A 23,868-nucleotide genomic window follows, 5' to 3' on the forward strand; every position below is an offset into this window, starting at 1 on the left:
CATTGCAGGGTACCAATTTGAAGTAAATAAGATTAGTATATGTATCATTGCAGGGTACCAATTTGAAGTAGATAAGATTAGTATAGTATATGTATCATTGCAGGGTACCAATTTGAAGTAAATAAGATTACTGTAGTATATGTATCATTGCAGGGTATCAATTTGAAGTAAATAAGATTAGTATATGTATCATTGCAGGGTACCAATTTGAAGTAAATAAGATTAGTAAATGTATCATTGCAGGGTACCAATTTGAAGTAGATAAGATTAGTATAGTATATGTATCATTGCAGGGTACCAATTTGAAGTAAATAAGATTAGTATATGCATTATTGCAGGGTACCAATTTGAAGTAGATAAGATTACTATAGTATATGTATCATTGCAGGGTACCAATTTGAAGTAAATAAGATTACTGTAGTATATGTATCATTGCAGGGTACCAATTTGAAGTAAATAAGATTAGTATATGTATCATTGCAGGGTACCAATTTGAAGTAAATAAGATTAGTAAATGTATCATTGCAGGGTACCAATTCGAAGTAGATAAGATTAGTATAGTATATGTATCATTGCAGGGTACCAATTTGAAGTAAATAAGATTAGTATATGTATCATTGCAGGGTACCAATTTGAAGTAAATAAGATTAGTATAGTATATGTATCATTGCAGGGTATCAATTTGAAGTAAATAAGATTAGTATATGTATCATTGCAGGGTACCAATTTGAAGTAGATAAGATTAGTATAGTATATGTATCATTGCAGGGTACCAATTTGAAGTAAATAAGATTACTATAGTATATGTATCATTACCAATTTTCCTGGTTTGCGTTGTTGCTCTGAGTGATGAATTTAAAGACCCAATAAAAATTTAGCCATTCATGAATGTCTTACCATGTTTCATTCCGTGGTGTATGATTGATGGGTGTAATATGGCTTATAGAGTATACAGCTTGGCCTTACCTTTAAAAAGACTGCTAGCTTTACTTGATCATTTTCCCTTTCTGGACTTCAGAGGTAAATTGCATTTTAAAAAAAAGGAGTCAATAACTTTTTTTTACATTTTATATATTTGGTAATTCATTCATTGCACCTTCAGAAGCTGGTATTGTCTAGTTTGGCAAAATTCATTTTCCCTATTTTAATAGCTGCTAAAGATAGTAGACATGATTTTTCTCTGTTTTAAAGCAGAATTCCACTTTTCTCCTGACTTGAATCAGATTTTTCTTGATATAGTCCATTTTTTATGTCATCTCCGATCCGGTTTTTTAAAAATGGTCTGTCCAGTCCCATTCCACAATGACCCTTGTAAATGGTATTCTGATTGGTTAAAGGTTTAAATTCATCCAGTGAATCTTCGTGTAATGGAAACTGAAGGCAGTGGAAACAAGCATGCTTGCAAAACATGGCATCCTGAATTTTTGAGAGACCATGACATGAAACGTTTAGATAAAGGTTTAAAAAACGTATGGAAATGGGAATGGCTGGAGCAGAAAGTTAACGGAAATTTAGTTTGTCAGTTTATAAGAAAACTGAATGCTAGAGGACTGGCATTTTGTGACCTCTGCAATAAAGATCTGAATTATGGTAATCGCGGTTGGAAGAGTAGCACCTACAAAAAAAGCTGCATACAGATAAATTGATGCTCAGAAGGCATGTGGAAAAAGTGCAGTTAATTATTACAAAAAGAAAGATTTCTTGCATGAGAGAACAGATGTAGCCCTCTGTCAGAATATGTGCATTGCATGTCACCAATACAAGCAACAGCTTGAAAGGAAAAAGGCTCTCAATGAGAAGGAAAAGAAATGATTGCGCATTGAGCCAAAAAAGTCATTGGTGACAAAAAGGAAGGCTAAAGAAATCTTTGCCAAAGCTGCAAAAAGAGCTCGACTGGCATATCAACAGGTTGTGTCCATTGGAGAAAAAGACGAGTGAATGTATGGGATTATCTGTATATAGTTGTTTATTTTACAGATTTGTTATGAAAAGAGAGAAGTATAATATATTTGATGCAAAACTGAGAAATTATTGTGACTTAATTATGATGAACACTGACATGCACATGAAATAACTTCAGCATCAATAGTATTGGAGAATAAATTTATGTGACTATAAATATTGTTAAATTATTGAAGTCAAGTTGAACATTTTTGTTAAGTTTATTAGTTTTTCAGATGATTATATTGGTTTATTTTATGATCATAAATTGCAAATGGAGCAGTTTTTTTTGAGTGTAAAATGCGTTTTTTGCTGGGGGCTTTCTTCTCCCTGGACCCCGGAACAGGGACACTGCCCCTCGAGACCCAATTGAGGGAGGACCCCACAAACCCCCTTAAAAAAAATTTCAGCTTTTTTTTATATGGAAGACCAAAAATCGTGTCTGAGGTTGTGTAATTTAGACTAATTCAGGCTGAATTTTTGAGCACAAGGGAGCAGTCGTTTTAGTTAGCAGTGTGCTTAGATCATGTACAATTTCCATAAGTACAACATCCAAAGAAATGTCAGCCACATTACATCAAACTAGCATAGAGGTATGCCAACATTGTCTCCACTGTCCATGTTTCAACTGCTTTACTTTACATATGTCACTCACTCTAAAGTACATTATTACTGGAAGCACCCGCAATGTCGATTGTCCCCCATATGTGGCAAATGATGGACATAGCATCACCTGCCCATTGGATAATGTGTGGATCACTGATACTTGTATCTGTTGCATAGACTTGGCAAACAGTATTGTGGTTCTTCATGACAACTTGCATTACTATAAGACAACCCTTTACAGTCCTTCAGATAGGATATAGTCATAGATCCCTCCATAATATGGTCCTTTTTAAATGTAAATGGCTATATTCATATGAATCTCATGATAACACAGCCCTTCATATAACAGGTTCTAGGCTACGGGCCGCATGCAGCCCATGGAGTTATTTCCTATGGCCCACAATGACACCCGGAATTTGTAAAATAATAATGCTAATATTTTCTTCAGTCAGACAGTTTTAATAAAATATTTGAATGTTATATCATTTACTTCTTGTTTCCAACATTTCAGCTTTTATATGAGCCATTTTTGCAGTATGAAAAGGTTTGAGTCACGTGGCCATTTGAGTTTGAGACCCCCCATTCATAGATTTTCACTATAACAAGTTATTCATATAACAGGTCCTTGGCTTAGTCCTGGATCTCACTATAACATAGACCTTAATATAATAGGTCTCAGGTTGTAGTCAGTTCTCACTAAAAAAGAGTCTCTAATATAGTAGGTCTTAGGCTGTAGTCATGGATCTCACTATAACATAGACCTTAATATAATAGGTCTCAGGTTGTAGTCAGTTCTCACTAAAAAACAGTCTCTAATATAGTAGGTCTTAGGCTGTAGTCATGGATCTCACTATAAAACAGTCTTGAATATAGTAGGTCTTAGACTATAGTCACAGTTCTCACTATAAAACAGTCTATAACATAGTAGGTCTTAGGCTGTAGTCATGGATCTCACTATAAAACAGTCTTGAACATAGTAGGTCTTAGACTGTAGTCACAGTTCTCACTATAAAACAGTCTCTAGCTTAGTAGGTCTTAGGCTGTAGTTATGGATCTCACTATAAACCAGTCTTGAATATTGTAGGTTTTAGACTGTAGTCACAGTTCTCACTATAAAACAGTCTCTAGCTTAGTAGGTCTTAGGCTGTAGTCATGGATCTCACTATAACACAGTCTTGAATATAGTAGGTCTTAGACTGTAGTCACAGTTCTCACTATAAAACAGTCTCTAACATAGTAGGTCTTAGGCAGTAGTCATGGATCTGACTATAACACAGTTTTTAATATAGTAGGTCACAGGTTTGTGTCATGGATCTGACAATAACACAGTTTTTAATATAGTAGGTCACAGGTTTTTGTCATGGATCTCACAATAACAGTTTTTAATATAGTAGGTCACAGGTTTGTGTCATGGATCTCATTATAACAGTGCTTCATGTAACAGGTCCTAGGCTCTAGTCCAGGATTTTACTGTAATAACACAGTCCTTATAATAATTCCAAGGCTTTAACATGTCCTATGCTGTTGTCATACATTTCACTATACACAGCCCTTAATATAATGGGCCCTAGACTATAGTCACGAATTTCACTGTAACAGTCCTTCACAATACATACATGATACAGAACAGACAGTTCAGCTTAGGATAATCAGATTTGCAAAAATATGGTCCAGAGTTCTGACTTGAAATAAAAATTATTTTCATCGACCCTGTTTTTAGCATACAATTTGACAAAAATTACCAGTATTAAACAAATTTTCTTTATCTGTTAAAATGTTCATGCCATTACATCACATCAGACCTTTCAAAGTAATTTGTTGACTTCATACTGCCCTTACATGTAGCACAAGCATCTTTAATTTTAGTAGGTCAGTGCCTGGACTATAATTTTGAGTCATTCTTGATCTCAGTACTTAGGACAAGCATCAGCAACCTTTTGAAACTGCTGTGTCAGGTCAAATCAGTTGTGGAGTGCTGTGTGCCAAGTCACATTCATCCCTTCAAATTTAATATTTAATTCTTGTTTTTAGCACATCAGTACAAAATTACAACTCGTACTGCATACCACTCCAAAGCTCAGGGAAGTGCTTGTAGTAGACAATATAATGTTATGTTGTTGATGGACTGTTTTCACATTGAATACTCAGAAAAGTATATATCACATTGGTGATGATACAATGAAACCAAATTTAAAAAATAAGATTAATATAAAAAATGTGCTTGACAAAAAATTCTTTAATTTGTAATATTTCGTACATCGTTGTTACCATTTGGCCTTTACTGATTGTTATTTTGTTTTTAATACTGTGTTATATTTTGAGGAAGCATGTTAGAGAAAATCTTAAAAATGTATGATTTCTTATTAATGTATGTACATTTCATGATGACTAATAAATTTCAATGCACTAAATGCCGCTTTTAACAAATAAAATGAGTGATATATTGAGTTTTCTTGTATCAGTTTTGATAGAAGGATTTTTTCATGTCAAGCAAAACAGGAGTCTGTTTGCTTTTTCTCTAAGAATGTAATCCACATCTATAATACAAGTGGGGTCATGAGTTATCCGGGCAGACTAAAATGAGGAAACAGTATAGATAAATAATATCAGGGGGAAATATAAGACAGGAAAATATAGAAGTGTACATAAGTTGTTGTCAAGAAACAGACTTCAGAATATACTTGTTTATTTATTTTCCTGTATACAACATTTACCCAGCTTTCTGTAGCCTAGACCTAATGATCTGTCAGAAAATACTTTCTTGCTCTGGCAAATAAAGGTCCACACCGTTCTTTCAGCCTAGGATTTCAAGCAAACTGCATTGACCGCATTGATCGTTGTCTGTTGATGTTGAGTATATTGTTTGCAGTTGGTTGTGAATGTATACTGATAAATACGGTGATGGGTCGTTGTGAATGTATACTGATAGATACGGTGATGGGTCGTTGTGAATGTATACTGATAGATATGGTGATGGGTCGTTGTGAATTTATACTGATAGATATGGTGATGGGTCGTTGTGAATTTATACTGATAGATACGGTGATGGGTCGTTGTGAATTTATACTGATAGATATGGTGATGGGTCGTTGTGAATTTATACTGATAGATATGGTGATTGGTCGTTGTGAATTTATACTGATAGATACGGTGATGGGTCGTTGTGAATTTATACTGATAGATACGGTGATGGGTCGTTGTGAATGTATACTGATAGATACGGTGATGGGTCGTTGTGAATGTATACTGATAGATACGGTGATGGGTCGTTGTGAATGTATACTGATAGATACGGTGATGGGTCGTTGTGAATGTATACTGATAGATACGGTGATGGGTCAAGTATTAAATGAGTAGTTTCTGTAATTACAAGGAGTTCCTTTGGATCTTGGTGTACATATGATGAATGGATCTAATTATACACATTGAGGACTCTCTGATTTTTGGGGGAGTAACAAATAATACTACACTGTGTAAAGGATTGGCATAATGGTGATACACATGTATAGTGAATGTTGGTTTACTGTTAAAAAGCAGTGTTATTCATTCTAGTATCCAGAAGCTTGCTCTTGACCAGGATACATGCCTCTCTGTGATTGTTTTAAATAATAACTTTCTTGACCAGGATACATGCCTCTATGTGATTGTTCTAAATAATAACTTTCTTGACCAGGATACATGCCTCTCTGTGATTGTTTTAAATAATAACTTTCTTGACCAGGATACATGCCTCTATGTGATTGTTTTAAATAATAACTTTCTTGACCAGGATACATGCCTCTATGTGATTGTTTTAAATAATAACTTTCTTGACCAGGATACATGCCTCTATGTGATTGTTTTAAATAATAACTTTCTTGACCAGGATACATGCCTCTCTGTGATTGTTTTAAATAATAACTTTCTTGACCAGGATACATGCCTCTATGTGATTGTTCTAAATAATAACTTTCTTGACCAGGATACATGCCTCTCTGTGATTGTTTTAAATAATAACTTTCTTGACCAGGATACATGCCTCTATGTGATTGTTTTAAATAATAACTTTCTTGACCAGGATACATGCCTCTATGTGATTGTTTTAAATAATAACTTTCTTGACCAGGATACATGCCTCTATGTGATTGTTTTAAATAATAACTTTCTTGACCAGGATACATGCCTCTATGTGATTGTTTTAAATAATAACTTAAGTTATTTATGGTCCTTAAATGTACTTACTTAGTTTTGTTATTGATGTTGAATCATTAAATTTAAGAGGATAAGAAATTGAGTTAATTATTTTCGTACATCACTCTTTTCTGAATCTGCTGGAATGTAAGATCAAAGTGTCCATTTACATGCCTGGAGTCAGCCATTGGTACATTTACATGCCTGGAGTCAGCCATTGGTACATTTACATGCCTGGAGTCAGTCATTGGTACATTTTTTTGTAGAGACTAAAGTATTTGTAGCCATGGTAATAATAGTCAGTCATCTGCAACTATGATTACATAAGCTGCACAATGATATCCTTCTCATAAATTTATTTCCACTTTACAGTTTCATTAAAGTGCTGAACTGGAAGAAGCATCCCAAGTACTTTTATTTATACATTTGGACCCATGGGAACCCTAAAAAAAACATGCAGTAATTGCCTCCACTGCTTCTGGTCTGGTGCCACTCTGGTTGATTTTGCAGGATTTTCTATTGAGGTTGATTCCCCAAAAGCTTTACTTTTTTTTTGCCTGGTTGCCCTACCACTTCTCTCATTACCATACGTGTCCACATTGGACCAGTCTTGTGTCATTATCTACATCATTCCTTTGTACATTTCCATTGCCGTAATCACTGATCATATGACTAGTTAGTTCCTGTTGTACATTCTCCTGTGGTTCATCATTTGATATTTTCTCTAGCTGATGCATTTTTAGTACTTTCAGATCTGCCTTAAATGTAATTTCAAAATAAGTGAAAACCTTCCCTAAACAGCTACTTTTGGGAGATCTTTTAGCAAATTCACTTTAGAAATCAGATCTTCATTACAACAGCTAGCAGTTGTTAGAAGTCAATTTTCTTACAACCTTGAGATAGATGGTTTGAACCTGTAGTTATATGCTGTCATTTTTCATGTTCAAGTAATTGTAGTTTATACCAGTATAGATTAAATTTGTTTGATCTTTCATTTTGGTAAAATCTTCATTAGCCATAAACTGTGGAGTGCTCTAATAATTGGTTTGCTGTGAAGAATTAATGCATGTTTGCATTTACTTGTAATTGGGAGTTGTACAGGTCTGTTCTTTGTACTTTGTACCTAAACAACACCAATACTAACCTAGTCTGACATCTGGTAGATGATTCATTTAAAAGTAGGATTAAAAGTCTCATTATAATCCAAGGGCATTAACAGTGCATCAGGATATTGTCATTCCGGGCATTTGTCCATGTGTATAGTACATATCTAATTTCCTTGAACTCCATTACTATAGAAGCTAGACGTGAAACAGTGATAGCCCTATGGCATTACATTGTGCCAACACTTTTTTAGTTTTCATCATGGCCCAGGGGTTGGGGTTCAGTTGAGAAGGGATGAGTTTATATAAATTTGAAATAACTCTTGTGTTGTATGTATCATGTCTGAGAGTTAGCATGTGTGCAATATCTCCAGTGTCAAAGCTTTTCAGATAGGGACTAGGTCTTTTAATAACATAGGACCTATTGAAATCCCATTGTGTAGCTTTATGTACCCTTGAAGGGTATGAAAAGACAAATTCCTGCATGCAAATGACATTGGCCGCAAGATAAAAAGGTCAAGGAAAAAGGAAAAATTATATCTGCAAGATAACTTGGTCTTTACCATCAGGATACCAAATTGTCGATGGCTTGCACTGGATCACTTTGTGGATGTCTTTCACCTTCAGTGAGTGAGAAGCTTGTTGATTTGGTGTTCAAAAGGACAAAGGTCAAGGTCCCTTGACAAGAACCAAACTGGCTTTTGCATAGTAACTTTGCATACTTGACAAAAGGTTCAGGTTATTAACTGATTAACCCCTGGAGGATTATGTTGTTTTCACCTGAAATGCGAGTAGGAAACACATTTTGGGGGTTGTTTCTGAATACATCCTAATACATTGACTTTCAAGAGATTTCCAGTTAACCTAATGCCTAGTTGTGTTAGAAACACAGTTTTTCATTGGCTATTTCACTCATACATGAGCAGAATGGTAAAAGTTGGAGTTCTTTTGTTTTTTTTATATAATTTAACAGACCCATCATTTTCATATCCAGACCACTCTTTATTCCAAATGCCCATCTTATCCTCCTTTTTGCAAAGGTTCACCTGTCTGTGTGCAGTTCAGACTGGCCTGCCTTAGATCTTAGGTAAAAAAGTCTAAACATAATCAGATCTGACCACGGGTGAATTTTTTGTGGAAAAAAAAACGGGTCCAAAAATTAGGTTTTTCCCTTTGTATTTTGTAGTGCAACAAGAACATCCAGATTATTTGGTATCATTGTAGAGCTACATCTGTCAACCTTTATATTATATCACCTACTTTAGTGTATCATACATGATGCTACTGAGCTCTGAAGTAAGCTACTACCTCCTGACGTGTAAACGAGGCACCAGGGGTAAATGAGTTTAGCCCATTTAGGTCAGTAATCTTGAGAGGCGACCCAATAACACTAATGCTTATAAAGAGCACAGTTCAACATAGGGTGGGTGCATAATGTGTTGTTCATGATACTCCTGCTCCTGGTCCTGTTCTTGTTGTCTCTCTTTGCATCAGATAAACTGAAAATTCTATATCGATTTGGACTTTAAGTTGGATTTTGATATTTCAGCTGGCATAGATATGTAAAAATAGTTGTTCCAAAAACAACTGCCATGAAATGAGGATTGGAGTCAGATTTTATGGTATGTAGTTTGATATTTCAGCTGGCGTAGATTTGTAAAAATAGTTGTTCCAAAAATGTGGATTGGAGTCAGATTTCAGTGTATATATTAACTGCCATGAAATGTGGATTGGAGTCAGATTTCAGTGAATATATTAACTGCCATGAAATGTGGATTGGAGTCAGATTTCAGTGTATATATTAACTGCCATGAAATGTGGATTGGAGTCGGATTTCAGTGAATATATTAACTGCCATGAAATATGGATTGGAGTCAGATTTCAGTGTACACCACTCCCTCGATAACTCGCGCACATCGGCGTCCAGAAACATAGACTGCATTATAAGTGAGGCACGAGTTATCGAGGGACCTATAAAATAAGCCCAAAACCAGTAAAGTGATTGACGACATAAAGGAAAAAGAAGGGGAGGGGGGTAGGCAGATTATTGTGTTGAAAACTCACTTTATAATCGTGCTGTGATTAACTGTGAATAAATATCTCTTCATAACGGTGTACTTTATTTATTATTTCCTCATACAGCAACATTAATTTCAGGATAAATTACAGTATATTGAGGCGATCATCGAAAACATTCTTCCACATGGTTTCCGTTCGCTTAACATGTGTACCACTTCACACATTGTGTACTACGTCACTAATTTTTATGTTGAATTGGATACATTCTAGTTTTATTGTTTGATCCAAATTAGACGTTTTTTTATATACAAAAGATCGACTCATTTCGAGAAACAGTGTCAATCGAATGATAGATAGATAGATTTGAATGAGATAGAAGTAAAATGGAAAACAAAAAAACAAGGGTTAATCAGTACTAACATATTTAATTGGTCTACAAATTTAAAACAACGTAAATTAGAACAAGTTAATACTTGCTGTTCGTGCCATGCTTGACAAATATCAATTCACTTTTTGAAAAAAATCAGTTTATGTTTTTTTGTGTGTGTTACTCCTTGGTATCTCTGCCGCCGAGCAAAATCCCTCAGATTTCTCAACTGCATGAGCTTTACGTAGTCAACATTTTGTGTCTCCAGCCACCTTATGGCAATATCAAAATATTTGATTGCTTCCTGTGCAGAGGGGGAGGTGGTGCAACATCTGCGTCTGCATCACTTCAACACTTGTGGTACTCCAGTTAGAATCGTCTTCAGCTGCAAATTTGTTCGTTATAGAATTAATTATTGTTTCATCTGACATGTATTAGGCTGTGGGGCAATCATTGTCAGCACAAATCCACTCCTCCATATCATCAAGAGAAACGCCCATCTCAGGACCATGAGTCTGTTCGAATTTCTCCCAAACAGCCTCGGCATTAATGACATCAGTTTCACTGAAACCTTCAAAGTCACTATCATCGTCGCTGTCTCTGTTACTGTTTTGCTTTACGTCAAAGGCAGCTCCAAGACCCTTAATCCAGCACCCCAGGTCTCTTGTAATCGATTTTTTAATGCAACAAACACTTCCCCAAGTTGTTGATCAAAACAAAGCCGGCATGTAATTAGGTTCTTAGAGAAGTACTCACGGGTTTCGATGTGACGGTCGATTGACTCTTTTCATGTTTTCAGTGAACAGAATACATGTATATATTAACTGCATTTCTACAAGAGCACTTACCTTTAAAAAATTTGTTTAGTATTTTACGATTAAATTTATTGTAGGATTTGTTTATTTGTCCCTCAGTTTCTTAATTTTTTTTGTAGAAATAATATGGTCACAGTCACAAACACATATGCACAAACACTTGTAAACGTGTGCATTACCACAGTCATTGCGATCCATGGACTCGTTACATGGAGGTCACAGGAAAGTTTGCTACCGTATTGTTTTAATATTTAGTGGTGAACGGAATCAAACTGCTGCAGGTAATTCAGAATGGAAACATTGTGCCGTCAGTTTAGTCATAGTATCTAACCATGTCATTAATGGCATTGGTTTGTTTCTAATTAAACAACAGACACCATATACACAATATATATGTAACTTTATTTATCATTTATTCATAAGTATATATGTAGACATCAGACGTTTTTTGTTTTGTTATATTAATGCTTTTAATACAGTATCGTGCCAAGGAGATGGAAGCCTTTCCCAAGAAGATGCTGAGGCAGCTGATGTTGTCTTGCCTTTGTTGATGTTGAATTCTTGACGTCAATTCTGACACTGATTTCTGTCATCTATTTTCAGGTGAATCTGGCCTGGGTAAATCCACTCTGATAAATTCCCTGTTTCTAACGGAATTGTACAGTGGAGAGTACCCTGGTCCCTCACATCGCATACAGAAAACAGTCAAGGTGGGTATAGTACTACTTTAATGATCATATCTCTCTGCTAGAGATGACTATTTTTACCAATAATCATTTGCCAGAGACAAAATATCTTGCTAATGCAAGTGCTTCACATCATTTGTGGAAAGCACTCATGTTGCAAAACAGCATGGTCCATTTGTGGAAAGCACTCATGTTGCAAAACAGCATGGTCCATTTGTGGAAAGAACTCATGTTGCAAAACAGTATGGTCCATTTGAATTGAGTACTCAAGCTGTTAAAAAGTGGCAACTTCATGGTTGCAACATTTCTTTGACCCAGATTTCTCTAGACAATTTCATACTAAAATAAACTTTTTCAGCTAAATTCTTTCTGTCTTGGCTCATGGGTTTACTTTCAGAATTTTCAGACTTGGCCTCAGTCTCAAATACCAAGTCTGAGCTTAAATATTTTGAGGTACTGGTAGGTCAAATCTGTCTCAAATCAGATTGCCTCCATTGTACTGAGAGACTGGCAGACCTGTTACTCATATCATCTAGCTTCATAATTAACTCATTTGACAACACCACTCATCTGTAAGGTACAAAATAAAGACCAGAAAATTAGAATCTACCTGATACTTTGTTTCTGAATACATACTTTTTCAATAATCTAAATGGGATCTTTTCTACCATATCAAGTGGGCTTTTTAGTTTTTAGTTATATAGGTCAGAGAACAGAAGGGTATACATGATGGACCTGTGTTGGTCTTTCTTTTGTCACCCATTAGCAGTTGTCAATACTATTCCTGAAATGCTTGGAGCAATAACATAAAACTTGGCATATAGTTTCAACCTGAGGTTAGTTGATGGATTTTGTTAACCATGGATAAATTATTATAGAACATTCTGCATCATGCTCACCCACTGTTAGGCTTGGGTCAAGATCACTGAAATTTTTTCATTAAGGCTTTTTTTTTCTTTTTTCTATTGGCTTCAATAATAATATTTGTGAAATGCTTTGATTGATTTGTTCATGCTTTTGATGAATCAGTATGAAGCTTCAACAGTTCATTTTTGCAACACATTCACCTACTTTTCATATACGAGTCAAGACACACTCATAGGAAAATCTGTTTAGGTTTGGATAACGTTTTTCATTTGCTTTTATTTTCTAATACATTTAAATTCATTTTAAAAATGTTGTCCAGAAAACAATGCATGTTTAAGATAAAAGGAAAATTTGCTTTAGAAAAGTGTTAATAATCAACACAGAAGAATAGAAAGGAGTATTCAGATTCTTGTGAATAAAATCTGGAAAGGATGCAGTTACATTTGTTGGACATCATGTGCCAATTTAAGCATGTCTCATGGCAGGCGATATGATTTCTGTTGTCCTGTGAAATGGAAAAAGAATTTACAAGAATTATGTCAAGTTGAGAGATAGCAACAAGCCATTGAGTTGCATAGGGTTTGGAACTACAGTTTGTGCAACTGTACTAGAGTTAAATAAAGTCTGCACATACTTTACAAACTTTACAGTTGAACATAATGTTTTTATTGTCGCTGTGTTGAACTTTTAATTTCGTTTTCCAGCTTTACAATAGCAGTTATTAATATTTTGGTGCTCCTTACTGAAAACTGTTAAATCATATGGGATAAAATCAACTGCCTTCCTGAGATGGACTCGTCAGGGTTGGCAGGTCTGCTATGATAATAATGTTCCCCTGGATTATCCCTTTTTTCCAGGTTGATCAGACACAAGTAGTATTAAAAGAAAATGGTGTACAGCTGAGGTTAACAGTTGTTGACACACCTGGCTTCGGGGATGCTGTTGATAACAGTAATTGGTATGTATGGCTTTGAACATGTACAAGTGTTGTATTTAGACATGTAAAAATGTTGTTTAAGACAAAAGATTTGTTTGTATTTTGTTTGACTGTGCTACTGGTCCTTTTGTAAATCTTTGAAGATTTATGCATGATTGTGGGAGAGGGGGTTGCTTCATCATTTTAATAATTTTTCCACGAGCCACAAGGCATATAATCTGCCTTTCACAGTACTCTTATTGGTTCGGTCAAGACTGCTAAGTATATGGTGTGCCAATTCTAGTGCCAGCGGATGTGATGTAGGCAGCAGCATAAAAATTAAGATTCTCTGTTTAAGTTTTATGTTCAAGTTATATACTGTAGGGACACTACATTTAACTGAACAATGTCAATGTTTTTCCATGGTTTGTCTTGTGTGGGGACGTAGATTTCATTACATCCACCATCTTTCCATAACCATTTTCATTTCTTGAGCACAACTCTATAACTTACTCCAGGTGTGAAACTATGTACACATATATATTGGACTAGTGTTTTATATGTGCCATTTACTATTTACAATTCTTTGGTTTTTCTATATTTTGTTTTTATCCGATTTTCTGTCCACTCATCCATCCATCCACTATCCACATTTTAGCTTCCAAGTTCAAGTCTCAAACCATTCATAGTATCTAGTGAAACTTGGTAGGCTGTATACATATTAGACTTGTGGTCCAGATGTGATTTTTGTTGTTCACAGTATTTCAGTTTCAGCATTTTAAAAATGTTTGTCAATTTTTCTATCAATCCATCCATTGTCTGTAATTTAGTTTCGTAACTATAACTCTTTGAAACATGGTACACATATTGTGCTATTGGTCCAGGTATGTTTTCTGTTTATTGTTCTTCAGTTTCAATATTTATGTTTTTGTAATGTTTTCTGTCCAGCCATACATCCATTATCCACACTTTTGTTTTCAAGGCATGACTTCAAGACCGATTAAGATATCTCTCTCAACTTTGTACACATATTAGACCAACATTTGGGGTCGTGAGTCTCTTTGAAATTTAGTACACGTGTTACGTAGTAATCACGATCTTGAGAAGTAATTGAATTTTGACAGTTATCTTGAAGAATGCTTGAATTTTAGCTCAGCTCCAAAAAGTACTGGAAAAGTGTGGGAAAATGCTATTCAGTCCTTTAAATAATGCTAGAATTTAAGAAAAGTAACAACTTTTGATTGGTAAACAGTGATTAATTGATGTGAATATCAATTAAGAAAATTAAAGATCCACTAAGTTTGACACCCTGACTTGTTGAAATTTTAATTCTGTGTTGCATAATTTGTATATTCAGAAAAACTTAAGTTGGGTCATTTGTGTGCTTGTGAGTATGAGTATGGAATCTTGTTTGGGATTGTAGCCACCTCTTAATGTAAATGAATGAATGGGAGTTGATTTCAAGGCATGACTTCAAGACTAATCAACTTTTGTACACATTTTAGACCAATATTTGGGGTCCTGAGTCTCGTTGAATCAGCTCCAAAAAGTACTGGAAAAAAGATCGGTAGGCAGTATACATGCTGTATATATGAAGAAGGCAGATCAATAAAGAAAAAGCTGTCTTTTGTATTCATCTTAAGATTTTGGATCACTTGTTGCTGAGATCACATTAAGTCATTCTGATAGATGGAACATTACCATAAACTTGCATACAGATCATGGTAATTGTAAACATAATCACAAAATGGCTATGTGCCTAAAATTGTTTGAAAAGAGTATATTTTTTTAAATACTTAAAAATTAATGAAGAAATAGCACGGAACTTGTGCCAAGTGTAGAATCGCCATGATCTGCTGAAAATGTATGTACATTTTACTGTAGCTCTGAAGTCCATGTTAACATAATTAGGGAAGGTCAGAGAACTTAAACTTAGTCATCTTGATTAGTGAATAAAAATGCTCTTATATCTAATGAGAAACCTGAAAAGAATGAAATATTGTCAGTCGGAATCAGTTTAGAAAATTACTTGCTTGTTTACACATTAAAAACCCAAGAAAGAATTAGAGATTCTGGCAAGTAAGACTGTATGATCCCATACTGATGTAGATTTTTTTTTAAAAATAACTTTGACTTGCATGCCCCAGTCCGCGTAGTCTTCACCTTGTACTAATTTAACATTTGGAAGTTTTTGTTCATGATTTAAATACTTCATTTAGAAACTTTGTGGATTCTGCATACAATACACAATGTTAAGTTTGAAAATTATATTTTGTTCTTGAAAAGTCCTTGAATTTCCTGATGTAATAAGTTTAAGAACCATGTATTACTCTAGTGGTCCAAATATGCCTTTTGTTTTTTGATCCATCAATTAATTATCTACACTTCTGTTTCAGAGGCAAAGTTCCTAACCTGTTTTAAATTTCTCTGAAATTAGGTACACCTTTTGAGTAATAATTATACACCTTTGCTATTCTGCATTTCTTCAGCATCAATGTGTTTATGTATTTTTTGTTTTTCTCTTCATCATTGATCCACACTTTCATGGCTAGAGCAAAGTCAAGTTGACTGTTACTTCTCTTGCTTCTTCGTACACATGAACCGTTATATACACTGTGTTAAAATCTTTGACAAAATTATTTTCTCCCCTAACTGACATTTTAGAATTTTAAAGGGACATGATGCTTCATGTTCTTTGGAATTTTGTAAGCTATTCTGGTCTGTTGTGTGTCGTCTGTTGTCTTTCATCTGGCTTTAAGCACAGGTGTGTTATTGCTACTACTCGTAAAGTACCTAAAGCATTGCCATGAAATTTTACATGTACACATTCATCCCATGGTCTAGTTGGCCTTGATGAAAATTTTGCTGCTTACACATCAGGTATGGTCACCACCACAGTGGTCAGTTTGAAAATCTTGTTGTGGCTACTCTGCTTGATGGATGGTCATATCAACATTGCAATATTTTAAAAGACTTTATGATGTCTAGTTGATCTGTGGCCACCCCATCATCCATCTTGAAAATATTGATATATGATATCTAGTTTTCACATCTCTGCTTCAACAGAACGTCATATTGATGTGGGCTTTTCACCAGAAGACTTATTATGGTGTCCACTTTGTCTCAAATGCTGATCTGACACCCAGAATGGTCACCACAGGGTCTGTTGTTAACATTTGCATCTTGTTCATTCTTCCATCCATCATTCACACTTTTGTTTTCTAAAGCATGAATTCAAAATCATTCCAGATGTCTCTAAAAAATTTGGTACACATACTAAACTTTTAATGATGTACCTTTTGCTGTTGAGAATTATTCATTTTCAGTATTTTCGATGTTTTTGACAATTTGTCATTCCTTCATCTACCCATCATAAAGACCTTAGTCTTTCAAAATATTGCCATCAAGCTGTCTACATATATGAGACCAGTGGTCTAGATATGGTTTTTGCAGAAGCTAATATACTAGTAATGCATTGAATCGTACAGATGTGATAATTATTACTTCCGAGTGTACTTTGTAAAAATGAACTTCCTATATTTGAAATCTTCAGTAAATTCTTCAGTCTTTTAACACATCTTGGCAATAAAGGGGATATGGACGACTCCCTTGTTTACTTTCTTGAGATTGATTCTGTTGAAATATTTTCTTTTGCTTTGATACGTGGATGTGAATGGAAAAATTTAACGCGCATGCGCTGGTCCAAACATCAAAAGTTGGATTGACCTGAACTCTTCCCTTACCTGTACTTTGACCCTAATGCCCTTTGAGATAGCAGCATGGAAGTTGGTTACTTTTAATGTCCACCTAGTTATACAAAAAGCTTTGTAAGATGGTTACTTTTCATGTCCACCTAGTTATACAAAAAGCTTTGTAAGATGGTTACTTTTCATGTCCACCTAGTTATACAAAAAGCTTTGTAAGATGGTTAGTTTTAATGTCCACCTAGTTATACAAAAAGCTTTGTAAGATGGTTACTTTTAATGTCCACCTAGTTATACAAAAAGCTTTGTAAGATGGTTACTTTTCATGTCCACCTAGTTATACAAAAAGCTGGATCATCATCAGCATTTATTATTTTATATTTTTGAGAGCATCACACTGCAGGGAGGGGAAGAAAAATATGCACCCAATAGGCTTGATAGTATCATATCAACATGTCATGACTTCATGATTTATTTTTTTGGTTTCTAGTTGGCAGCCAGTAATAGACTTTATTGACAGTAAATATGAGGAGTACCTGAACCAGGAGTCGAAAGTTGTCCGAACAGCAGCACCTGATACCAGGGTCCATTGTTGTCTTTACTTCATTGCACCAACAGGACATGGGTAAGCATTAGCTCTTCCATTTTTAAGTCCCTTAAAGACCTGTAATAACAAAATAATTCACTTAGAATATTTGGGGAAATTATTCCTCTCTAACACATCTCTTCTGATCTTTTTGTTTCTCACTTTCCTTTTTAATTTTTTTTTATAAACTAAATATTTTCCTATTTGTGTCAAAAAAATTTAAAAGCATTTGAAAGGCCTATTTAACATATTATTTGCTGTCTCTTAAAACCTGTGTTTTCTGATTTTACTGGAACTAATCTAGTAGTAGGGTTCATTACTTTTATATTGGGGGGTGGGGGGGGAACAGTCCAGTGTTATAAAAGAAAGGAAATAGAATTGCTCAGAGTAATGAATTCTAGAATTTGGCTTACATATTTGAATAAACACATGTAAGAACCTGTCTCTTTGTTAATTATATCAAAGGACAATTTTAAAAATAAGTATAACTGTTGATGTTTTGGGTTCACATTGGTACATGTTAAAAAAAAAGTTTATCTGAAATAAAATAAAATTTGTTTCTTTTCAGCTTAAAGCCATTAGATGTTGAGTTTATGCGTCGCCTCCATGACAAAGTTAACATTATTCCCTTAATAGCCAAGGCAGACACATTAACACCCGATGAATGCAGAGAATTTAAGAAGACAGTAAGTATGGCTTTGGAACAGAAACACTATATGCTTCCTTCTCTGTCCAGTCCATCTTCAAACTGCGATAACCAAGCTTTGCCATTGCACAGTGCACTGGCAGATCTGGGTCTCTGCAGGTTGTTAGGAGTTACCAGTAGAATAAACAACATAGGCCTAGATCTACTGGCACATTATTATACATCAGATCAGGGTCTATGATATTTTTCATTTGGACTTTACATTTAAGTGACTATATATGTTAGTTACAGAAATTTAAATATAATTATTTTACATTGAGTAATAACTGACTTAACTTGCTAGTATATACTGTTCTATTTTTGACATTTAAAAAAAATTGTTTGTTGCCATAGCAACCAAATACTAACTTTGAATGAGCAAAATTTGTAACAGATTTCAAAGTAACTTTTACTTTCAGATCCCAAGTTTATTGTAAATTTGGCTGTTTTAAAATTTCTTTCTTCATGATAATAAATCAAAACCTTTTAAATATCAAGCATAAAATGTCCAAATGTTGCCATGCATTCACAGTCTATATTTTAGTTTTCAGCAGAGGTTTAAGATTATAAAACTCTTAAAATATATTTTTAAGAAACTAGTTTTTTATTACATTTTCATCTACTCCAAGTGATGGGGGCCCCGAGTGGCCGAGTGATCTAAAGCGCTCTTCGTTACGGATCACTGCCATCTCACCTCTGTCTGCGGCGGTTCGAGTCTAAGATTCAGCCAATGTGGGCATGTGAGAAAGCCTGCCAGTAGCTTCTCGTGGGTCGGTGGTTCTTTCCGGAGTTTTCCGGGTTCTTCCTCCACCATTAATACTGGCCGCCATGTATAGCCTATCGTGCTGAAAAATGGCGTTAAACCCCACAACAACAACAACAACAACAACAACTCCAAGTGATCTTCCACACTCCCACACCCTGCTTTAATTTTTTTACAAATATAGTTGTCTTAGACAGTCACCATTTGCACTTGCTTATAAATCGAGAACTTCTTACAATGTCTTGCTGCTGAATGAAAATGGTTCCTATCTGATGTCCAGTATTGCCACAACAGCAACCATCTTGAAAAACTTGATATTTCTACTCCTCTTGAACGGGAAATCATACAGACCATCTTGAAGAACTTGATATTTCTACTCCTCTTGAACAGGAAATCATACAGACCATCTTGAAGAACTTGATATTTCTACTCCTCTTGAACGGGAAATGTACAGATAAGGGGCTTTACCAGAATGCTTCTTATGGATGCCTGGTTGGTTATAAATGAAAATGGTGACATTTACACATCCATTAAGGTTGTCACTGTGGCCATCTTGAGAACTGTGTTACTGCCACTGGTCCTAAATGAATAGTCATATGAACATGTTTTTTTTGCTAAATGAACATCTTATGATATCTAGCTGGTCCTAAATGAAAATTAGTGCCACTGAGACATGCAATATGGCATCACAGTGGCCATCTCAAAAATCATATCACTAGTTCTCCTGAATGAATGATCAAATCAGCATAGGATTTTCCCTGAAAGACTTCTTATGATATCTGGTTGGTCAAAATGAAAATGGTGCAGATCTGACCTCCAGTATAGCCACCACAATTGCCATCTGGAAAATCTTGTTACATCTCCTAGATGACAGGTCATATCAACAGTGTGCTTTCATCAGAAGATGTCTTAGATGTCTAGTTGGTCCTAAGTGAAATGATGCACATCTGATATCCAGTATGGCCACCATGCCAGTCACCTTGTCATTTTTACTCCTCCAACATGGAAAGTAATATCAACATGGGCTTTTCGCGAGACTTCATATAATGTCTTGTTGATATAAAATTAAAATGGTGCTGATCTGACAGCCAGCATGACCACCATGGTGGACTTCATGAAAATCTTTATTGATTTATTGCTGCTCTTCATAAATGGGAAGTCATTTTGACATGGGCTTTTCATCAGAAGAGTTATTGTGATGTCTAGTTTGTTGTAATTGAAAATGATGCAATTGACCCTCAATATGGCTACCAAGGTTGACATCTTTTAAATAATATCTCTCCTTCTCCCAGATGGACGGTAATATCAACATAGGGTTTCACCTGTAGGCTTCTTATGATACCTAGTGGTTCCTAAATGAAAATGGTGCTGATTGTGCATTCATGGCTGCTCCCCAAAATGGATAATGATATGGACTTGGGGTTTAATCAGAAGACTTCTAAATGATATACGCTTTGTTGTAAATGAATATGATGCCAGTCTGGTGTCCGTTATGTCCACCACAGCAACTGATTTGAAAGAAATGGTCTTGTATTGAATTCCTGGAAATTATTTTTTCCCAGTAGAGCATGTCCCTTGAAGGCACTATTGTTTTGGAAATGTTTTTTTTACCTGGTAGAGGCCATTGAGCACTACATTTTATATTTCGTGAAGAACAGGCTGGAGTAGCTTCAAGTCCATTGCTTCACTTTTACCCCCCAAAATTAGTTGAAGCCCAGCTTTAAATTCCACTACAAGTAATTTATGTTCATTAAGAATGCATCGTAACAAATACACGAGCAGAATGTATGAATAGTAGTTGAAATTGTCTGTAAACCTCAGCTAATGTTGGGATATAAAGAGTCTGATCAGCATTGCTGGTGTGTAGTCAGTCACAATGCAGATTGGATTTTTTGGGGGTTGTCACAGGATCTTTTGTCTGTAGAAAAATAAACGTTTGTGTTAGACATTTGTAACATTCCTGTTCTGCTGTATCGTTTCAGATTTTAAATGAAATAGCTCAGCACAAGATTAAGATATACGAGTTCCCAGAGTGTGATGAGGAGGAGGAGAATAAAATACTGAAAAAACTAAGGGTATATATATGTTGATGTAGTTACATGGTACTCATTTTTAGCTTGCCTATTGTACAACCCCTGTCATTTGTGTCAGTGATGGATTAGTGTCTTCACATGTAAAGGCATATACATATACACAGCTGCACAGTATCTCAACTATCTTTTCTTCATCAGTCCTAGGCAGTAGTTTGGACTGGTTTTCTTAGTACCTACTCGCTGTGGTTTATGGGGGGTGGGCATGTGGGAGGATTAACTTTGTACATATGGTATATACTCCGTTATAAGCTGACTCAAGTATAAGTACCCCCCCCCTTTTTTTTTTTTCCTTTTTTTGGGGGGGGTTTACAAAAAGTCGATTTCACTTTGATCTTCATGTAAGTCAGGGTGTAATTTGCATGTCAGATCCATCTGGAGGGGTTCCTTGTTGCCAGTAAGGCAGAGTTGCACTTTGAAAAAATAAACAAGCCAAACTGGATAGATAAATAGAAATAATAAAGATTAACACATTAACTCGAGGAGGTTTTTGTCATTTTCGCCTGAAATTCAAGTAGGAAACACATTTTGAAAGTGATTTCTGAATACATCCTAATAAACCAACTTCCAGGTGATCTTCCAATAACATAATGCCTAGTTGTGTTAGAAATATGATTTTTTTCATTGGCTATTTGGCTCGCACATGAGCAGAAGAGTACAAGTTTGAGTTCTTTTGTTTTCTTCTTTTTTTTTTTTGCTTAACTGACCCATTATTTTCGTATTAGGACCACTCGTTATTCCAAATGCCTATCTTATCCTACTTTTTACAAAGGTTTATCCATCTGTTTGCAGTTCATACCGGTCTGCCTGAGACCAAAGAGTCTAAAATTCAGACACAAAATCAGATTCCAACTACGGGCAAATTTTTGGTAGAAAAAAATCAGGGCCAAAAAATGAGGTTTTTCCCTTTGTATTTTGTAGTGCAACTAGAAATTCCAGATTATTTGGTATCATTGTAGAGCTACATCTGTCTACCTTTCTATAATACCACCCACTTTAGTGTATCGTACATGACCTTGATGCTACAGAGCTTGGCAGCAGGCTACTACCTCCTGCCACGTAAACTCATCACCAGGGGTTAATTCGTTGAACGAGTGTGAAATACAATTATATTGTTGAATGGAATGTATCACCAAACAATTGACAACTTCAATTTGTCCTAATTAAATCCATTAAAATCCATAATACTTGACATTTTGAATCTATTTATATGATAAAACCATGAATTCAATTATAGGTCACAGACCAATATAAAATTAAAATTCATTATGAGTGAATTCACAATATCCAGTAATATGTTGGTGCTAATGTTCAGATGAAGCATGGGCTCTGTAAGTAATACTTTGATCATGCAGTCTGTGAAATCTGTTCAGGGCTACAACTGAACATGTGTCAGTGTGCAGCACTGGATTTGCAGGAATTAAAATTGTTCTTAATGCATCCATTCATTGGCTGTTTTGATACTAGCCCAGGGCCACCATCAGGGTAAGGGAAAGTAACTCCTTCTCTTAAGTATTCTGCTAATGTGCTATGATGAGGTGATGCATTTAAATAAGAAACCCTTTTTTGTAATAAAATGTGTTTTTACAGTTATACTTGCCTGATCATAATATGGAAACACTTCCAACATTTACATCACAGGAAGACCATATAGTGCTATCTACACCTGTAGTAACTAACAACTGACAGAATTTGGCACTTATCCCTCTATCCACAGGGAGACTGCTTATCAGACTTCAACCTCTGCAAGCTGACTTGTTGGCATGGTTTCATCAGAAAATTTCTTTTAACCAATAAGTAGACAATATAACAAGATATACATAAATAAATAAAATAAAATCCTAAAGTGCTTATTGTAGCAATGTCATGCCATCGTTATACCATTTTTAAGGTTTGTAACTGCTTTATAACTGCTTTATTGGTACAGTCTGGAACAAGCATTCAGCCGTAGTTTTACCATGCATTTAGCAAAGTATTTTAACAAATGCTGGTTAAAATGTGCTACCTGGAAAACGAAAAATTGGCTGACTCCCATCACAATTCAACTTTAGATGATGATTTCATCATGTGAATATTGGCTCATGATTGTGATGATGCCAATGATTTTGAAATTTTTGAAGCAGATGAGGTTAGTGGAAGTGGAAATGCTACTAGAAATCACAGTAATTTTGAACCCCAAAAGGATGCTGAATATGAGTCAGATTTATATGCTGGCAGAACAAAAATGGATGGCAATCCACTGGCATTTAAAAAAATGGATGGCAATCCACTGGCATTTTAAAAAAATGTAAAACTGGAAAAATGCATAACATAGACCATTTAAAGCTGGGTTTTTTTGTGGATTTCTTGCATTAGATCATTTTTCAAACAAATCTTTGCAAAGATCAGAGAGTAAACTAGGTGGACTTACTTGACAACAGCCCCATGTGCAAATGGAAGCCTGTCCCACTTGAAAAATTGAAACTTTTTTCATTGGTTATGGCCATGGGATTTGGTGAATAAATCTGAGGTCAGTTTTTACTGGCTTTAATATATGATATCTAAGTCCAT

The 23,868-nt window shown here is 35.2% G+C and overlaps 1 protein-coding gene across 3 annotated transcripts in view; it reads left to right on the forward strand.

Moving 5' to 3' along the window:
- Window positions 1-23,868, forward strand: part of LOC149779954 (septin-7-like) — a 141,978-nt gene that overhangs the window by 94,042 nt on the left and 24,068 nt on the right. For all 3 annotated transcript variants that reach the window (XM_089936659.1, XM_089936657.1, XM_089936658.1), the window contains 5 exons: window positions 11,625-11,731; window positions 13,432-13,532; window positions 17,685-17,819; window positions 18,349-18,466; window positions 21,211-21,303. In XM_089936659.1, the coding sequence (XP_089792785.1) occupies window positions 11,625-11,731; window positions 13,432-13,532; window positions 17,685-17,819; window positions 18,349-18,466; window positions 21,211-21,303 (554 nt within the window). The remainder of the gene's footprint in view (window positions 1-11,624; window positions 11,732-13,431; window positions 13,533-17,684; window positions 17,820-18,348; window positions 18,467-21,210; window positions 21,304-23,868) is intronic.

This window comes from Sinohyriopsis cumingii, chromosome 16, assembly GCF_028554795.1.
Source record: "Sinohyriopsis cumingii isolate HCF-2022 chromosome 16, ASM2855479v2, whole genome shotgun sequence".
Lineage (NCBI taxonomy): Eukaryota > Metazoa > Mollusca > Bivalvia > Unionida > Unionidae > Sinohyriopsis > Sinohyriopsis cumingii.